At 41.3% G+C, this 16,323-nt stretch overlaps 1 protein-coding gene across 1 annotated transcript in view; it reads left to right on the top strand.

The window, feature by feature from the left end:
- Window positions 1–5,650: 5,650 nt before the first annotated feature.
- R3HDML (R3H domain containing like) overlaps window positions 5,651–16,323 on the top strand; it is a 102,378-nt gene continuing 91,705 nt past the window's right edge. Inside the window, exons 1-2 of the mRNA XM_069243564.1 lie at window positions 5,651–5,782; window positions 6,382–6,705. Of these exons, the coding sequence (XP_069099665.1) occupies window positions 6,445–6,705 (261 nt within the window). The 5' untranslated portion in view covers window positions 5,651–5,782; window positions 6,382–6,444. The remainder of the gene's footprint in view (window positions 5,783–6,381; window positions 6,706–16,323) is intronic.

The raw sequence follows: 16,323 nt of genomic DNA, 5'->3' as shown, positions 1-16,323 counted from the left end.
GCAGGAAGGACCACCTTCCTGCACAAAAACAATCTTAAATGGCAATTTATTTTTCTATGTTTGTAGCACACATAGAAAGAGCTAAAAACAAGAATAAATTAAATAAATTCTCCTTGTTGCGGCACTCTAACGCCAGCCCTGAAGTGGCATTAGATTTTGCCGCTGCCTCAGGTTTACGAAATATCGCAAGTCTGAGGCAGTGTCAAAATGCAGTGGGTGCTGCTGTGGCACTCTCACAGCAACACCCACTGAACGCCTTGTTGTATTTCTTCTGTCCACGCGCTGCAAGCCGCGCACGAGCGCACTCAGCGCGTGGAACAGAACGTGAGGAAAAAGAGGATTACGACGGCGGTAGAGACGGCAGCCGTTGGGTCTTCCTCCCGGTTTTTCTGAAGAATAAATCTTATTTAATAACCCACGGTGAGCCCGCATGAATTCTTTCACTGGCGACGAGGATGGGCGGCTCTGTTGACCGGGAGGAGAGACAAGGAGAGACGTGTTTTTTTTAATGTGACAACGGCTATCAATATTTCTTAAGCTGTCCATTTCAGCTTTAGAAAAAACGTTTATTGGAGCCCTGAACAGCTGTTTGTTCAGGTTACAGGGAAATCAATTTCTTCCCAGTGAAGAGGCTGAAACGATCGTCGTGTGGGAGTGTTGCTTGGCAACAGTTTCAAGTCTTTGTCAACAGCATATGGTGGTGTGCTGATTGCTTAGCAACGAGATTTAATTCAACTTTTATAATAACAATGGAAGGCTTTACTGCGCCAAGTTGTTTTTTGAACACTCCTGTAGAACCTGTCATATCCTGGGAGGACTGGAAAGAGGGTTTCGAAGCGTATGTCTTGGCTGTTGGTGGTGATATATTCACGGCATCCAGAAAATTGGCTATGTTGAAACACTGTTTGGGGGCAGAAGGAAGGCGCATTCTGAAACATTTACCATATCCTGATGAGGATGAAGACCAGAATGAGGATGAGTACGAGATTGCCATGGAACAGTTGAACTCCAATTTTGGAAAAAAAAAAAATTTTGTCGTGGAGCGTTTTAAATTTTTAAAGAGAAGCCAATTACCTCGAGAATCAGTTGAAAGTTATGTGGCAAGTTTGAGGATTTTGGCTGCAACTTGCAATTATGTTCATTTCCAGGATGAAATGCTGAGAGACCAACTGGTTTTGAAAGTTAATGATAAAAAAACTCAAGAAAAATTGTTCAATACAGAAGATTTGACATTACAAAAAGCCATTGACTTCATCAAGAGAATTGAGATAACGAGTGATGGTCTAAAGGAACTAGCTTCAGTGTCGGGAGCTGTGAATGCTGTTGTTGGAAGAGATTATAAGTTCAAAAAGGAGGATTTGTTAGCAACTTCAGCGAAGATGGAGGGAAGAAAAGATACTGTTTGCTTTAGATGTGGCCTCAAGGGGCACATAGCGTCTGACATGTGCTGTCCTGCTGCTGGCCAAGTGTGCAGGAAGTGCAAGTCCAAAGGACATTTTGCGAGAGTGTGCAAAGGGAAACAAATGAGCGTAGTGAGCATAAGGAGGGGTAGAGGTGCAATCAATTCTGTGGGTAGTGATAGTGAAGATATAGATTCTCAACAATTTATTTTGCAGGTGGTGGATGTTGGGAGTGTGAGTTCAAATTGTCCGCATTGTGTGATCAACATCGATGGAGTAGATTTACTTGTGATGGCCGACTCAGGAGCGAGATATACTTTGATCGGAAAAGAAAATATGTCTAGTTTTCCTGTGCATGATATTAAGCCTCCAGATGTGCGTTTACTAGCGTATGGTAACAAACCTATTGAGCTTGTGGGCTATATGGATGCTTCTTTAGAGTTTCAAGGGACAGTAGTCAAGTCAAAGGTATATTTTGTGGAGGAGGGTACCAATTTGTTAGGTTGGCCGCAGCAAAAGGACCTTGGCATTATTCTTGATCCTAATCACCCCGATCAAGTGTTGGGATCGAAGTCCAGCGTACATATGGTGCAAAAGGCCAATTTTGTAGAAGAGTTTCCCCAAGTGTTTAACAATAAGTTAGGAAAATTAAAGGGGTTTGTGCATAGAATTATATTGAAGCGGGATGCTGTACCAAAGGCGCATAAACCTCGTCCTGTGCCTATTGTGATGAGGGAAAAATTACGACGCGAGTTGTGTAAGTTGTCAGAGCAAGGTGTGATAGAAGAGATCGAGGCGTCGGAGTGGTTGGCGCCAGTGGTGATTGCTAAAAAGGCTAATGGAGACATGCGTTTGTGTGTGGATTTGCGAGATCTTAATGCTGCTATATGGGTGGATAGACATCCTCTGACCAATATAGGTGAAATGTTATCCACAGTGAATGGGGCAAGTGTATTTTCTACTTTGGATTTATCATCAGCATATCACCAAATTGAGTTACACCCAGAGTCACGAGCATTAACCTCTTTTATCACTCCAGAGGGGGCATACAGATTTAAGCGCATGCCTTTTGGTTTGGCGTCAGCATCGTCAGTGTTTCAACGGGCAATGCATCATTTGCTTAAAGATGTATCTGGCGTTACTTATTTTCAAGATGATATCTTGGTGTTTGGTGGAGACCAGAATGAGCATGATTGTGCAATGAGAAAGGTGTTGAGTGTCTTAAGGGACAGTGGGCTGACGATCAAATTGGAGAAGTGCAAGCTGAGTGTGCCTGAAGTGGAATACTTGGGTCACTCAATTAACAAAGATGGTATTTTGCCTAAATTGAATTTAGTGGAGGCAATTGAAGGCGCCCCTTCTCCCGTTTGTAAGGATCAATTGAGATCGTTTTTAGGTCTTGCGGAGTACTATTCTAAATTTATTTCCAGGTTTGCTGACAAAACAGTGAATATGAGGAGGTTGTTGTGTGTGAAAGAACAATTTGTGTGGTGTGAGAATTGTGAGAGAGAGTTTTGTTTGTTGAAGAAACTAATTGCTTCAGCTCCAGCTCTTAAGCCGTTTGACATTAGGTATGAGATTATAATTAATACTGATGCCAGTTCCGTGGGACTGGGAGCAGTGCTAATGCAAAAAAAAGCTGGAAAGGAAGTGACAATAGCGTATGCTTCTAGACCGTTGAGTTCATCTGAAATGAATTATTCCACCATCGAAAAGGAAGCATTGGCGTGTTGGTGGGGGGTTAATCATTTCCGTAAGTTTGTGTGGGGTCTGAAATTTGAAATTCGTACTGATCACCGTCCGTTGGTGGAAGTATTTTGAACCAAGGGTGCGGGTAGGGCCACGCCTAGAATAGCTCGTTGGGTGGCCAGAATGTTGGAGTATAACTATGATATGGTCTATTTTCCCGGGAGAAAAAATGTGTTGGCTGATTGCCTGTCAAGGCTTCCAGTAAAGTCAGTGCAGGGAGATGAATCTGAACCTGATGAGCTCGTAGCCTCTGTGGATGTGGATGTAGGGTGTGTGACAGAAGGCAGGATCTCACATGAAGAGTGGATTACTGAAGTTCAAAAGGATGGCGTGTTACAAGAGGTGATGGGTTATTGTCGTCAAGGATGGCCTAATAGAGGGAGTGCTTCTTGTGAGGCTGAGTATTTTCGACAAGTGGGCGTAGAGTTGTGCATGGAGAATGGTGTTGTGTTCAGGGGTGAGCAGTTGGTGGTTCCAACTGTTTTGTGAGAGCGGGTGCTAAAGTTGGCTCACGAGGGTCATCTTGGGATGAGCGCTACTAATAGGCGGGTCAGATCTGAGTATTGGTGGCCTGGTCTGGATAGGGAGGTGGAACATCATGTGAGAGAGTGCGTGTTGTGTGCGTGGAGTGACAAGTCTCAAAAGTTGGTGAAAAGTGATCTTGTTGTGTCTGATAAGTCGGACGGACCATGGAAGAAAATTGCCATTGACATTATGGGTCCGTTTAATATTTTAGGAAGTGTGCCTAAATATGCTTTGGTGGTTGTGGACTATTTTTCCAGGTGGCCAGTTGTAAAATTTGTAGAAAATATAAATACAATGTGCGTTGTGGAGTTTTTGATGGATTTATTTGACTCAGAAGGAATTCCTGAGATAATAGTTTCTGACAATGGTGTACAATTCGTATCTAGTGTCATGAAAGATTTCTTATGTAGATTTGGCATAGAGCACATCAGAGCATCTGTTTATTACCCACAGATTAATGGTTTGGTGGAGAGGTGGAATAGGACGCTAAAAGAGGGGTTGCAATTAGCGATTTATAATGGTGTGAGTTGGCGCAAGGCAGTGAAGGATCTAGTTTGGTCTTACCGTACTTCTCCGCACAGTGTTACGGGAAAGTCACCTTTTGAGGTCATGAAAGGTAGAAAACCGAGAGTTTTGTTGACAAAAGGTGTGGAAAGAAAGCAACTTGAGATGAGTGAAATACCTGATGATTACAAAGTTGGAGATTGGGTGCGAGTGGTGAAGGGTGCATGGTCGGCTAAAGGGGAATCTAAATTTTCAGAGCCTCTGGAGGTGAGGAAAGTTTACAAGTATACCCTGTTGCTGAGCGATGGAAATGTGTGGAACCGAGGAAAAATTATAAAAGTTCCTCCACAGTTTAATCAGGAAGAATTGCGGGAGGTGGAAAACAGTTCCAGTACTAGTGAAACACCCTTGAATAAAAGTGGACATGTTGGTGTGATGGTGAGAGACAGATCGATGTTGAGAAAGCCTAAGAGGTTTGTTGATTTTGTCACTGCTTAAAGTAAAGTAGTTGGTATCCACAATATGTGTGCTACACAAGGATATGTTTTTTTTGTTCGTGTTATTGTATCGATGCATTACACAAATTAATTATATAATTATCGTGTTAAGTTATGTTTATGTATTTTATAATAAGATGTTTAATTTATGTTGTAGTCACATATATATTTGTTTATGTGATGGTGATGCATTTTATGTATTATTGTTTATTTTCATTGAAGGAAGGGGGATGTGTTGTATTTCTTCTGTCCACGCGCTGCAAGCCGCGCACGAGCGCACTCAGCGCGTGGAACAGAACGTGAGGAAAAAGAGGATTAGGATGACGGTAGAGACGGCAGCCATTGGGTCTTCCTCCCGGTTTTTCTGAAGAATAAATCTTATTTAATAACCCACGGTGAGCCCGCATGAATTCTTTCACGCCTCTTCCACGGAAAGTGCTGTGTGTAAAGGGGCTGTATTTACAAGGTGGGGTTAAGCTACAAAAAGTGGCTTAACACTACCTTGTAAATACGGCGCAGGGCATTACGCCACCAGAGCGTCACGAAAAGTGTTGCTCCGGTGGAGATAGAATCTTGTAAATCTGGCCTTAAACGCATTCAGTTCAGACACTGCCAGCACATAAAACAGGCGCTGATTTGTGGAGCCCCTGACGATTTTTTTATGCGCCCACCAACGTGCTCACCTATCCATGTGAGAAGTGAGCAGTTTCTTCGACAGTTCTCCATCCACTTTTTCCAACTCACATAAACCCTGCATTTCGTGAGTCGCCCATCTCTTCAGCCCCGAATAAACGCATTCTTGTTTAACTTTCATCTGTCTCCTCCGTGCACCGAGCACTGCTCGCAACAAGCAGAGAAACCCGGGGCGCCTGTCAACAAAGATGAGCTGTAAATCACCTCTAAGGAGATGCTCCCAGCGGCAGCGCGCGCCGGGGAGGAGGTGGTGGGGGTGGCGGGGATGTTATGGGGAGGGCTAAAGATGTACGTTTTGGGTCAGATGTCCTGACAGACTCTGCTCGACGGCTCTGCCACATGTGTCTGACCAGGCTGTCGGCAAAGTTCGTCCTCCCAGCCTGCAGTTCAGCGGCTCTTGGTTTCTGCAGTAAGGTACGTACAGTCCGGACATCTGCTCTTTATTCTTCACAAGTGTTAACGCATAACTTTTCTATTAAGCTGTTCTTCATGCGTGTGAGTTGTTGAAATCTCGTATTATTTCTAAAACCTGTTTCGTACTTTTGTGGTAATGCGTGGTGCATCTGAAACCTTAGTTTATTGGTCCTTTGAAATATGAGAATGTCCATAATGGACGTTTCTGTCAGCGTTAGCCTAAAAAAGAACCAAAAAAATCTATTTTCCTGCATTCTAATAAACAATTGAGCAACTAAGTTATGATGGCAATTATCAAAAAAGTATATGCCCTCTTGGTTTGCAGTGGTATGTATTAATGCAATTATGAAACAGTAAATAAATTAGTAAATAAAAACAATAGTCGCCAGCATTAAAACTCAAAGAAATCCGGTGAAGCGTGTTTAAAAATTTGCAAGGGTTCATTCGGGGGGTCCTTTTACTCCCAGGAAATCTTTTGAACATATTTTTTTCATTAAAACATATTTTACTATTATTTAATAGATGCTTTAGAAGTGTGCAGAATGTAGTTACCTAGAGTATTCCAGAAATTTAAAATGCGTTTTTTTTTTATTCGTTAGCTGTTCTAAAGTGGAGCAAGACGATCTGCAGCACCGAGAAGATAAACAAAAAACGATTTAAAAATGACTTTGCTACACATCCATCTGTACTTGATTGGTTTGGGACTCTGGGTCATGCAGAAGTCCAGCTCGCTGGTGCTCACGAGTGCGAGTGAACTGCTCTATCCATCCAACAGAACTGAGGCAGACCTTACCTATGGCAGTGGGTTTCCACGAATCAGGCGAAGGCGGTACATTTCTCCGCGGGACATGAGCGCCCTCTTGGACTACCATAACCATGTGAGATCACAAGTCTTTCCACCGGCAGCAAACATGGAGTACATGGTGAGTAAAGAGTTCCAAATAATAGTAATAGCAATGATAATCTCATTTTCTGCAACACAGATCAAACTGAATTGTCTCTAAGCACGAGCATGATAGGAGCTATTATTCCACAACTCCATCGCACTCATCCAGTAAAACTTTTCAGCCAAACACATGTGTAGTCAATGGTCATGCATGGGTGGCTATTAGACAGGTAAGGTTTATCCCCGAATCTGGACATTGCAAAATTGCAAAAATATACAGCATGCAAAATCACACAGTTATTTTCAAAAGGTGCAAAGAGCAAAGTTGATCAAATATTTAAAACATTGAAACGAGAAAAGGAGGTGGTGTGCTACAGCAGGACCCTTTGCATTCCCTGACAAGGCTCTGTCCCCTATCCCTGATACCAGAAGTCCAAGGGCTTTCCTTTCAGGAGCAGGGAAAGAAGGTGGTGCATCTGAGCAGCTTCCATTGTGGTTGTCCGCTGTCACCTTAGCGTCTCCAGGGAAAAATTAGGATTCCTTAACAACAGAAGGATGAAAGGCCGAGGAAGCCTACGTAGATAAAAAAAAAGTGACCTGCAGGTTTCTGTGTAGGTGATGAAACCACCGAGCTTCCTCACCAGCAAATCACTGAGATAGCGTGCCTGCTTCCTATTGGCCACAAAGGCCGGGTTCATATCACAATGTCTGGATTTCCAAACAGAATCCAATTAAGCCCTACAACTGGCTTCCCAAGGCCGCACCACTATTTGGGTTTAATCATTTTCTCTTAAATATATATATGTTTGTAAAACCGATCAGACAGTTCATTTGAACTATTTTGGGATAAATGTGTACTCTTAAGATATTCCAATGTTTCAGGGTACTTTGCTTGAATTTGTTGTCCTCTTACAAAGAACTGTAGATTTTTTAAAATGCCTATAACTCAGGCCTTGGATTCTTTTTATGTTCCTACATGTTAGCCCACGTTGCATTAGTCTTACGCTTGTATGTGGTTGGAGGAAGATACTGTCTCTTGTCAGAGGTCTTGTAATGCAACATAGCGTATCAACTCTGACTTTATAATTTCACTAGCCCAGGGCTCCACTCTGCTTTTATGTTAGTTGGCACCATCCATGGTTTAGTCACGGTCACCCATAGTGCCACCTAGTGGTGTTGCCTTCATACTACCACCATACTTCTTGAATGGGAGCGCTGTGATTGTGTGTGTGTGTCCATGTGTGATAGTGCATTAACGACAGATGCTGCTGCATGGCTGGGCCGAGTTGCCTTTCGGAAGCTATTTTTTTCCTCACTACTGGAACAGCAGTGGTTTTACTAGTAGGAATGAGGTTCTCAGACAGAGCTCCGGCACAGGTATACACTCCAACAGAACGGAGACATATTTGACCCATTCCCTTATTACCAATAAATATGTTTTCCCAATACCACTACCACAAAGCGAAGAAATGCTACTTGTGTGAAAAAAACTGGAAACCAGATGAGTATGCAATGCTTACAGATGTGCACTTCTGTACAATTCACTGCAATGGAAGCACTCTTTAGTGAAGGCAGAAAATGTGAAGTTTAATGTCACTTAATGTTTCTGGTCCACTCTTGTATCAAACTGTGTGTCAAAATTAACAAGCATTGCCACGGCTTACAGGTCTGCCTTTTTATTTAATGAAACGTGTTTAGTAACTGATGGTCAGACTATCTGTGTTTGTGTAGGGATTTATGAGTGAACCAGTCACTAAACGGGGAGTTATCTGAGGTAATAAATATGGATGAATGAATTCTGAGTGACTGTGCATGATTGGAGGGACTGACGAAAATATTGGTGAGTAACACACTAAAGGATGCACTCATGTATCCATTCATCCACCCTTTATCGCAGCTTTACATTCCCCTCTGAACTATCCACACAGCTCCTCACACAAATCACTCATCAATGCGGTAGCACAATCAGTCCTTTTTGTAACCGATCTAGTGATTTACCCAGTGCTTGTTTACTGAGTGAAATCAAATGATTTGCCTTCTCTTGCCTACTCGCTCTTGCTGCTTTGTAACAGCTTGCACTGTAGTCAATGTCTTCACATATTGAGCCTGCCTCCTTCACACTGTTTTTTTCACCACAGGCACGTTTTCTGTGTGTCTGTCGCACTCTGTGACACTGGTTCAGCAACCGGCTCTAGGAATAAGTAAAAACAACTCAGTACAGCAGGAGCAGACCTGTGCTTCTGCTAACTTTTGTCTACGATGCCGTTGCCTGTGTTCGCTTCATATGCACAAAGTAAATATATTGTCTTAAATGTATACGATAAAGAGCTGCAGACTGCAGGACGTTCTTCAGAGTTCTCAAACTACAGCTTTTAAATAAAAGGAAAATCAAAAGTATGTATTGCCCCTATTTTGATGCTAATAATTGCACCCTGCAGAAAACCACCCCTCAACACCCAAAATAACACAAATTAATATTTGTTTTACAGGTGCCAGGCTCAGAAAATGGTTATAACCATAAAAATAGATTTGAAATCAAAAATCAGAGTTTAGGTAGGGTGTCTTTAAACCAGCTTGTGACATGAAACGAGTCCACGTCTCTGTCGTGTCAGGTAGGATTCCATCGTACCGAAATTCAACATAAATAATGATAAATACCATTTGTTTGAAGTAGAACACGCACTGCTGAAGTGATTTGTTAAGAAACATCCACTAAAGTTCACATTCTGGACCTGCTGGTCTCTGCTCACGATTTGTTTTCCAGGATTTATTTTACAAAACCGTTTTTGCTGATGTGGCCTCTTTGAGTCGTTTAGGTACTTTTGCCCTGGATTCCTTTTAAAATGTTGTGTTTAGGTTTGCGCTATTTTGTTCTGGTGGACATCTCACCTGGGAGCTGTTGCACACAGAATTCAGGAATGAATTGCTTGCTGGGGGAACAGAGAGAATGTAACATGGTTGAATTGTCAGTGCTGATGTCTTACCAGTTTTTACTATTAGCTTAAAATATATTGTTTCCTTTTTTTTAAAACACTTTATAGTTATCCGATGAAAACTGTGGATAGATATCAAACATAAAAACATTTGATGCAACAAAGAAGTGGTCAAAAGAGTGGAGCACTCTGAACATATTAGTTTGTATTCAAATAGGCTTCACCCCCTGAGCATGGTAAATACATTGTGGTACATAATAGTACCACATTTAATGGGTCTCAATTCACCTACCACACAAGATGTAAGGCCGAGTAGGCCTGTGATTCAAACTTGTGATGTGCAGATCACAAAAGATATTAGTGTGTTTAGCCATTGGACCACCTTTCTTCCTGACATACTCGGAACCACTTTGTCAGTGGTGGCTTTGACAGTCCATCCAGAATTACGAAACATGCATTGCAAAGCCAATAGCAGTTAGAGCCTATCTTGAAAAAAAATGCTTTTCACTGATCTATGTGTGAAGACCTCCACCTCTCCCTCTCCTATCTTTTATGTCTATTTTTTCTGGTGATCGTCGTCATGCTTGCAGAAATCTCTGCATAAGTGCCCCTGAGTTTTAGTAGTAGATGTGGAAGGGACATGGAGGAGTGGCCGGAACTTAGGGACTACTTACTCTTAAATGGAAGGGGTGTAGGCTGTGGGAAGGAGAGTTATAGGGAGTGTTAAATAGAAAGTTTGGTGGGGGGGGCAAATACTCACCCACAAAAGAGTAAGTCCATTTCTATTCACAAACTGCACTTCTAACATTAATACAGCCCAAAATTCCCCAAAACAGCCCTAAGTTTACTGCAGCTCAGACCACAAGTCCAGCATCACAAATGTCCAACCACTGAATCTAAAGCATACTTCTATAAATGATAATGGAGGCAGGCACTTAAAATTAGAAACAATTTTAAAATAAATAAACATATTTTTGACTTTTATGTATATATACACATTTTATTTACTACTCAAAATACATATAATTAAAAATAAATATTATCTGCCAATAATCAAATTCAAATTTAAGCACAGTTCCATTTTACCTAGGCCCTGGTGAAATCCAAATTGATAGGGACACAAAATATTATTTTAATTTGCCCATGATTTCAGACGATTGAATATCACCCGCCCGATGATTTTAACCATGCTCTCTATATAAGAGAAATGAGCCAACAGCATTTAGATGAACTGCGAAGATTAGCAATATAGTAGAAAGTGAGCAGGTTTTTGGGATCTCTGTTATCAGGGGCCCCCATAAGTCGGTGATACACTTAATTAAGTCTGTCGGCACCCAGTCTAGTCCTAGGGCTTTGTCATTCAGACTTTGTTTAATGGCAAGAGTGACTTTCTGTAAATGTATTATCATGGGTGGCAGACTAGACAGTTTAACCCTCATCTGCTCCTTTAGGCTCTCATCTTCCACCAAATGACAGGTACTTTATGTCCACTGTACACTGTACCAAGCCTTTATGGATCTGATTGATTGTGGCAACAGAACAAAGCTCCGGTTGATGCTGCTGGACTTAAGGGTGGAGGAGGCGTTAGTGAATTTCCTGTATATCTTGCATGAGAATTTGGAAGTGAGGGTTCAGTAAGGCATGAGTGGCAAACTGTCTGATACTTTTGCTTTAGCTCATGAGGTGCACCAAGTCTGTATCTTGGCCTCACTTGTTTTTGTTGCTTATATCAATCATTTGTGCCCAACCTTGATTAAAGTCACACAAAGTATTCCGATGATCGCACAAGATTCTGTGCTGGTGCTGCTTTATGCAAACAATGCAGTACTTATGGCACGGACCTCAGGGGCGCTGCAATTGTTTGTGTAATTGTTTATATCCTTTATGTGTGAACTGGATTTGTTCACAAACACTGGAAAATTACATGTTATGGCATGTGGGGAAGGCAAGAAACATCTGACCAAACTAATGGTTTTGGGGAATTCACTGGGAGGTGTGGATGATTTTAATAGTGCGGGATCCTGGCAGCTGCAGATTACTAAGTCTTACCTGAAGCTCAGCAGAGCTGTTGGTGCTATATTTAACTTGACTCAGGCTGCTGGTAGGGGGACCGGATCTTCTCTTCTGAATATCTGCAATGCTCGTCGCATATCTGCAGCTCTCCTCTGGTTTGGGGATACTATGGTGTTAATACCCTGCAGATTGAACAAATTTGTATTTGTAGGCAGATCCTGCACTTACCTCTAGGAGCTCCCTCTTTATTACGCACTCAGAGCACGGCCTCGAGTATATGACAGTTAAAGCCAAGCTCACACCTCTTTTAATATGGGTCAGGGTGTGGATCAATGTAAAAGCAAATTTGAATAGGGATATTATTTTGGATTGTATAAAACTAGAACAGGACCTTCAAATTCCTTGGTTGGCTTAATGTAAAAAAAACTGGAAAGCATTGAACCTATCAGATATGTTTGATACACCGCTTGCAATAAGAAAATCCGATACGAAGACAGTGAGGCTTTTGTTTTTAGACTTTTGTAATTTTCAGAGACATGAAATGAAAAAAGTAAAAGAACTGTAAAATAGTATCTTATGCTTCCTGTTCCCGAGGTGTCTGTGTTGTAACTTGCAGTACTTCTCTCACGCAGGAGCAATCCCTACTCTTTCGTTTTAGGGCTGGCACTGTGGTTTGGCTTTTGAATTTTTCCAGTATGGGTGCACAACTGGGGACTCTGGTGATGGCTTGCCTCTGTGATGCTATCTGAACAGTCTGCAATGCACTTTGGTTTTTCCACATTTAAATTATTTTTTAAATTATTTATTGAACCGATTTTAAAACGTTTGAGGTTCAGCAAATGCATTATTTTAGCTTCACATTTTAAGCACCCACAATGTCTGCCATGGTGTGTGTGGTTTTCTAAAAGCAGCAGCGAGATGTAGGAGAATGATCGAGGCACAGAATTATTTTTTTTTCCCATGGGCTTGTTTATAAAACGTGCAATGAGTGGGTGGTGATTCGTGATAAGTGGTGGGGGTTGAAGTATTCTGCACTTGCTATTTCTTATGCATTTTGTGCATACTTTATTGATGTATATATCTTTTGTGGCTATTTGTCAAATAAAGTATTCCTGCTGATGATGATAATGCATTAAATATTATTTTAATATAATTTTAAATATAAAAAGTAAATTCAACTTTTAGTTTTTTGTACAATTTGTTTAATTAAAATCAATTTTATACTGAATACGTTTTGATACATACTAAACAAGAAATAACCATTTTACTGTGGATGAATATTTTTTAAAATAAATCTTTAAAAGATTGTTATACATTAACTAAACATTTAAATGTAGTATTTTAAATATAATTTTAAGATAATAGTCATGTAACCTTTTTGCCTATCTTTTTTAGGTGTTAAAAATATTTAATGATGTATATACTTTTTTAACCATTAAGTATTTTTACTAAATTATTTTAAAACATTTGTACTTTTCCCTATAATTAACCATTGGGAGCTCTCCAGCCCGGTGGTGGAGGCATCTGTCTATGTATTAGTACTTACTAAGAGTAACCTTACACTCATAAACATTGCTATACTGTTGCTATACTGCCTGGTTTAAGGCATGTGGACATGAAAACCTACGTTTCAGCATAACTTTACATTCGGAAATTGTAAATAGCCCAAAGTAATTAAGTTAATATTAAGTGTAAGAGAAACTTTACACGTGAGTATATCTACACATGCAAATTTACCTTTGTGAACAGGGCATATTGTGTTTAGATGCAATGTGATGGCCAATTTAGAAGATTAATACAAAATAACATTGCTATATAGTTCAAAGATGGCCTTTTCTTACCTGCTTTAGAAGAGTGTTGATTCAACAGTCTCTGCCTGTGGAAAATCAGGAATAGCACAAGACTCGTTTGTGTTCATTTATTATATGCCACAACTGAAGCCAAACCCCAAACAAAATAAGTTATTGTATGCTATACAAAACTGAGATCTCAACTTTCCGAACTTCCTTTCTTATATATAAGTTAAGTATGGTCAGAAAATTGTAATGAGTAATAATACACCATGTATTTTGAACAATATTTTTGGCGCTGCAAAAAGAATAAAACATTTTCCATTACAGATATCCTTCCCTTTAATAAAAAAAAGGCTATTTTATTGTATTTAGGGCAACTCTGTAGTGCCACCCTGTGGTTTTCGGCGTAGCTTACCTTATTAAAGTGCTGTAAATGAGTTATGGAAGCAAAAGTGGGAAGTGAGACATGCCATAGCAAAGCTTTTTTAAAAGCGTTAAATTGTACCAAGGTGATTTACCTGACTCCAGGAATACTGACCAGAAGCCTTCCATTACAGCATATTGAAGCATAGGTGGGTAGCAGAGAATGGGGGAATGTTGTTGACAGAAATATTCAGAGTGGCATCAAATAGTCTAAGGAGAGTAAGTTTGAGTTCTTGATGATGTCACTCAGAACCACTAGTTGAAAAGTCCTATGTACTTGAGTTGCACATGAATACATTTATATTATGTATGCCCTCTTACTTAGCTAATGTGAGAAATGCACTGATAGGTTCGTTATTATGGATCCATGCACAACCTAGTGTTTGTGCGTCTAAGCCCACCACCATAGACTTTAGACCCCTCTTCACACTTAAACATAAAAAAAACAATTTGGTGTCCAGCCATTCAACCCCACTACCCTTGGCATTAACGTTCCCTCCAACAATCAAATATCTAAAAATACCACTCACTCATCCACATTTGGTAATGGCCTTGCCCTCACATCCAAACAAATACTACGTGCCAAGTGTCCTGTCTGTCCCCATCAGCACTCACGCTTCCTCATATTAAAAAACAATACCTGGCATCCTACCACCATTCGACTCCACCTTCTGCACATTTGCTTTCCTCACCTTACTCCATACCCAAAACATCTACGTGGCATCAATTGCAAGCATCCTTTAGGATGGCCTAATGCTTAACTGAAGGCCATTTTCATAATCATGCGTGTAAACCTCGTCCTCTGTATCTTTACTTGCTGCTTTACCCTTATTAGTTATTCTTAGAGAACAGCACACCAAGCGTGTAGCTAAGGTAATAATGTTAGGGGGTGTGAGTCTGAGATTTCGCAACAAGATATGTAGTGTACCCAAGCAAAAGTGGGCCTGGGCAGCTTGGCCGACAGTTAAGGAGGGATTAGGGGAATATGTATTGATTTGAAACCAAGGTCACTCTATTGATATGACCATGTTCTCTTGCTTTCTGAGGTACAGTTCCTTCACCCACAAAGCTGTAAGAAAAGTTTCCAGCACTCCCAATGAACCTCTTCATGGTATCACAGAAGAAAGGACAACTTTAAGAACTCTTCTGTCCTTTCTACCCCTAGCTTCATCTGAGCTACACACACCAAAGGAAGCATATTCTAGGACCATTATGACGAAGCTTGAACATGGCTACTCACAAACCCCTCACCCGATTGGAGAAAGAAACCCCAAATGACTGTTGTTTTTTCCATAGAACATGCCCCTAAACTGGAAACTAAATCCAGATATAGCAGGCTGGTCGCTTAAAATGTCTTCCTGAGATGGAAGCCCTCGGCTGGGATCAGGATGGGTCACGTTGGCTTGGAATCTTCCCGGAAAAAGTACATTTCAAACTTGTTCTCATGCCTTCATTTGAAGTCCTTTCCAAACAGCTAGGCTACCAATTGTCTTCACAAGAAGTTTTGCCATCCTCCTCTCAAGGTAGAGAGCTGCTATTTACAGAAGCTAATTCTATGATTCCACCAGAGACATCAAAGGGGCATAACAGGAGAAGAGTATCTTGGCAAAGAGAAGGATACAGGGGAGGATAAGTTGCAACTACCCTACGTAGTCTATTGAAAAGGTGTGCTTAGTGGCTAGAGTGATGCTGATGTGACCTAAAAAAACTCATGATGGGCCCCATCCAAAGTGGTTGTGTTTAAGCAGCTTTCAGAATTCCCGGTGGTTGGGTAGGATATTCAATAGTTGGACCATTTTGTTACATACTATTCGTAACATTCAATATAAAGCAGTTGGTTATCATAACCAAACAACTGGTTTTCATGGGCCCTAATGGCACAGGCCAGAGCTGAGGGGTGAGGAGCAGTCGGCCGTTCGCAGGCACATACTGCACGGAGAGCTATACCCTAATGACTCAATGCAGTGCTATGGGTGGGCAGCAGACAACCACAGCCCTGCAGCACAACACAGGCACAGGTTGCATGGGGAGCCATTCCCTAATTACACAGTGCAGTGCCAGGGAGAGAGCTGCAGCATAGCAAAAAGACAGGATAGGGACACATGCCCTAATTACACTATGCAGTGCCAGGGAGGGAATTGCAGCTAACCACCTCCCTGCAGCACAACAAAATGCCCATGCTGCATTGTGAGCCATACCTAATGGCACAATGGAGTGCCATGAAGTGAGATGTAGAAAACCACAGCGCTGCAGCGCAATAAAGGTACTGGTTGTATGGAGAGCATAGTGTGCATGTACTTTGTAGAGGCACCTCCCATGCCATAATTATAAAGTACACACACTCAGCAGGCAGCAGGTATTGTACAGTCATCTCATCCATCCAGGCACTTTACAGGCTGCAGAGAAAGTGTGCAGGTTTCTTATAGGAGGGTACAGACAGAACAAGCAGCATTGTGTACAGAGACTTAGAGCACTGCAAATGCAGCTCACTGG

This window comes from Pleurodeles waltl, chromosome 7 (genome assembly GCF_031143425.1).
Source record: "Pleurodeles waltl isolate 20211129_DDA chromosome 7, aPleWal1.hap1.20221129, whole genome shotgun sequence".
NCBI lineage: Eukaryota > Metazoa > Chordata > Amphibia > Caudata > Salamandridae > Pleurodeles > Pleurodeles waltl.
This window is presented reverse-complemented; position numbering and strand designations above follow the sequence as displayed.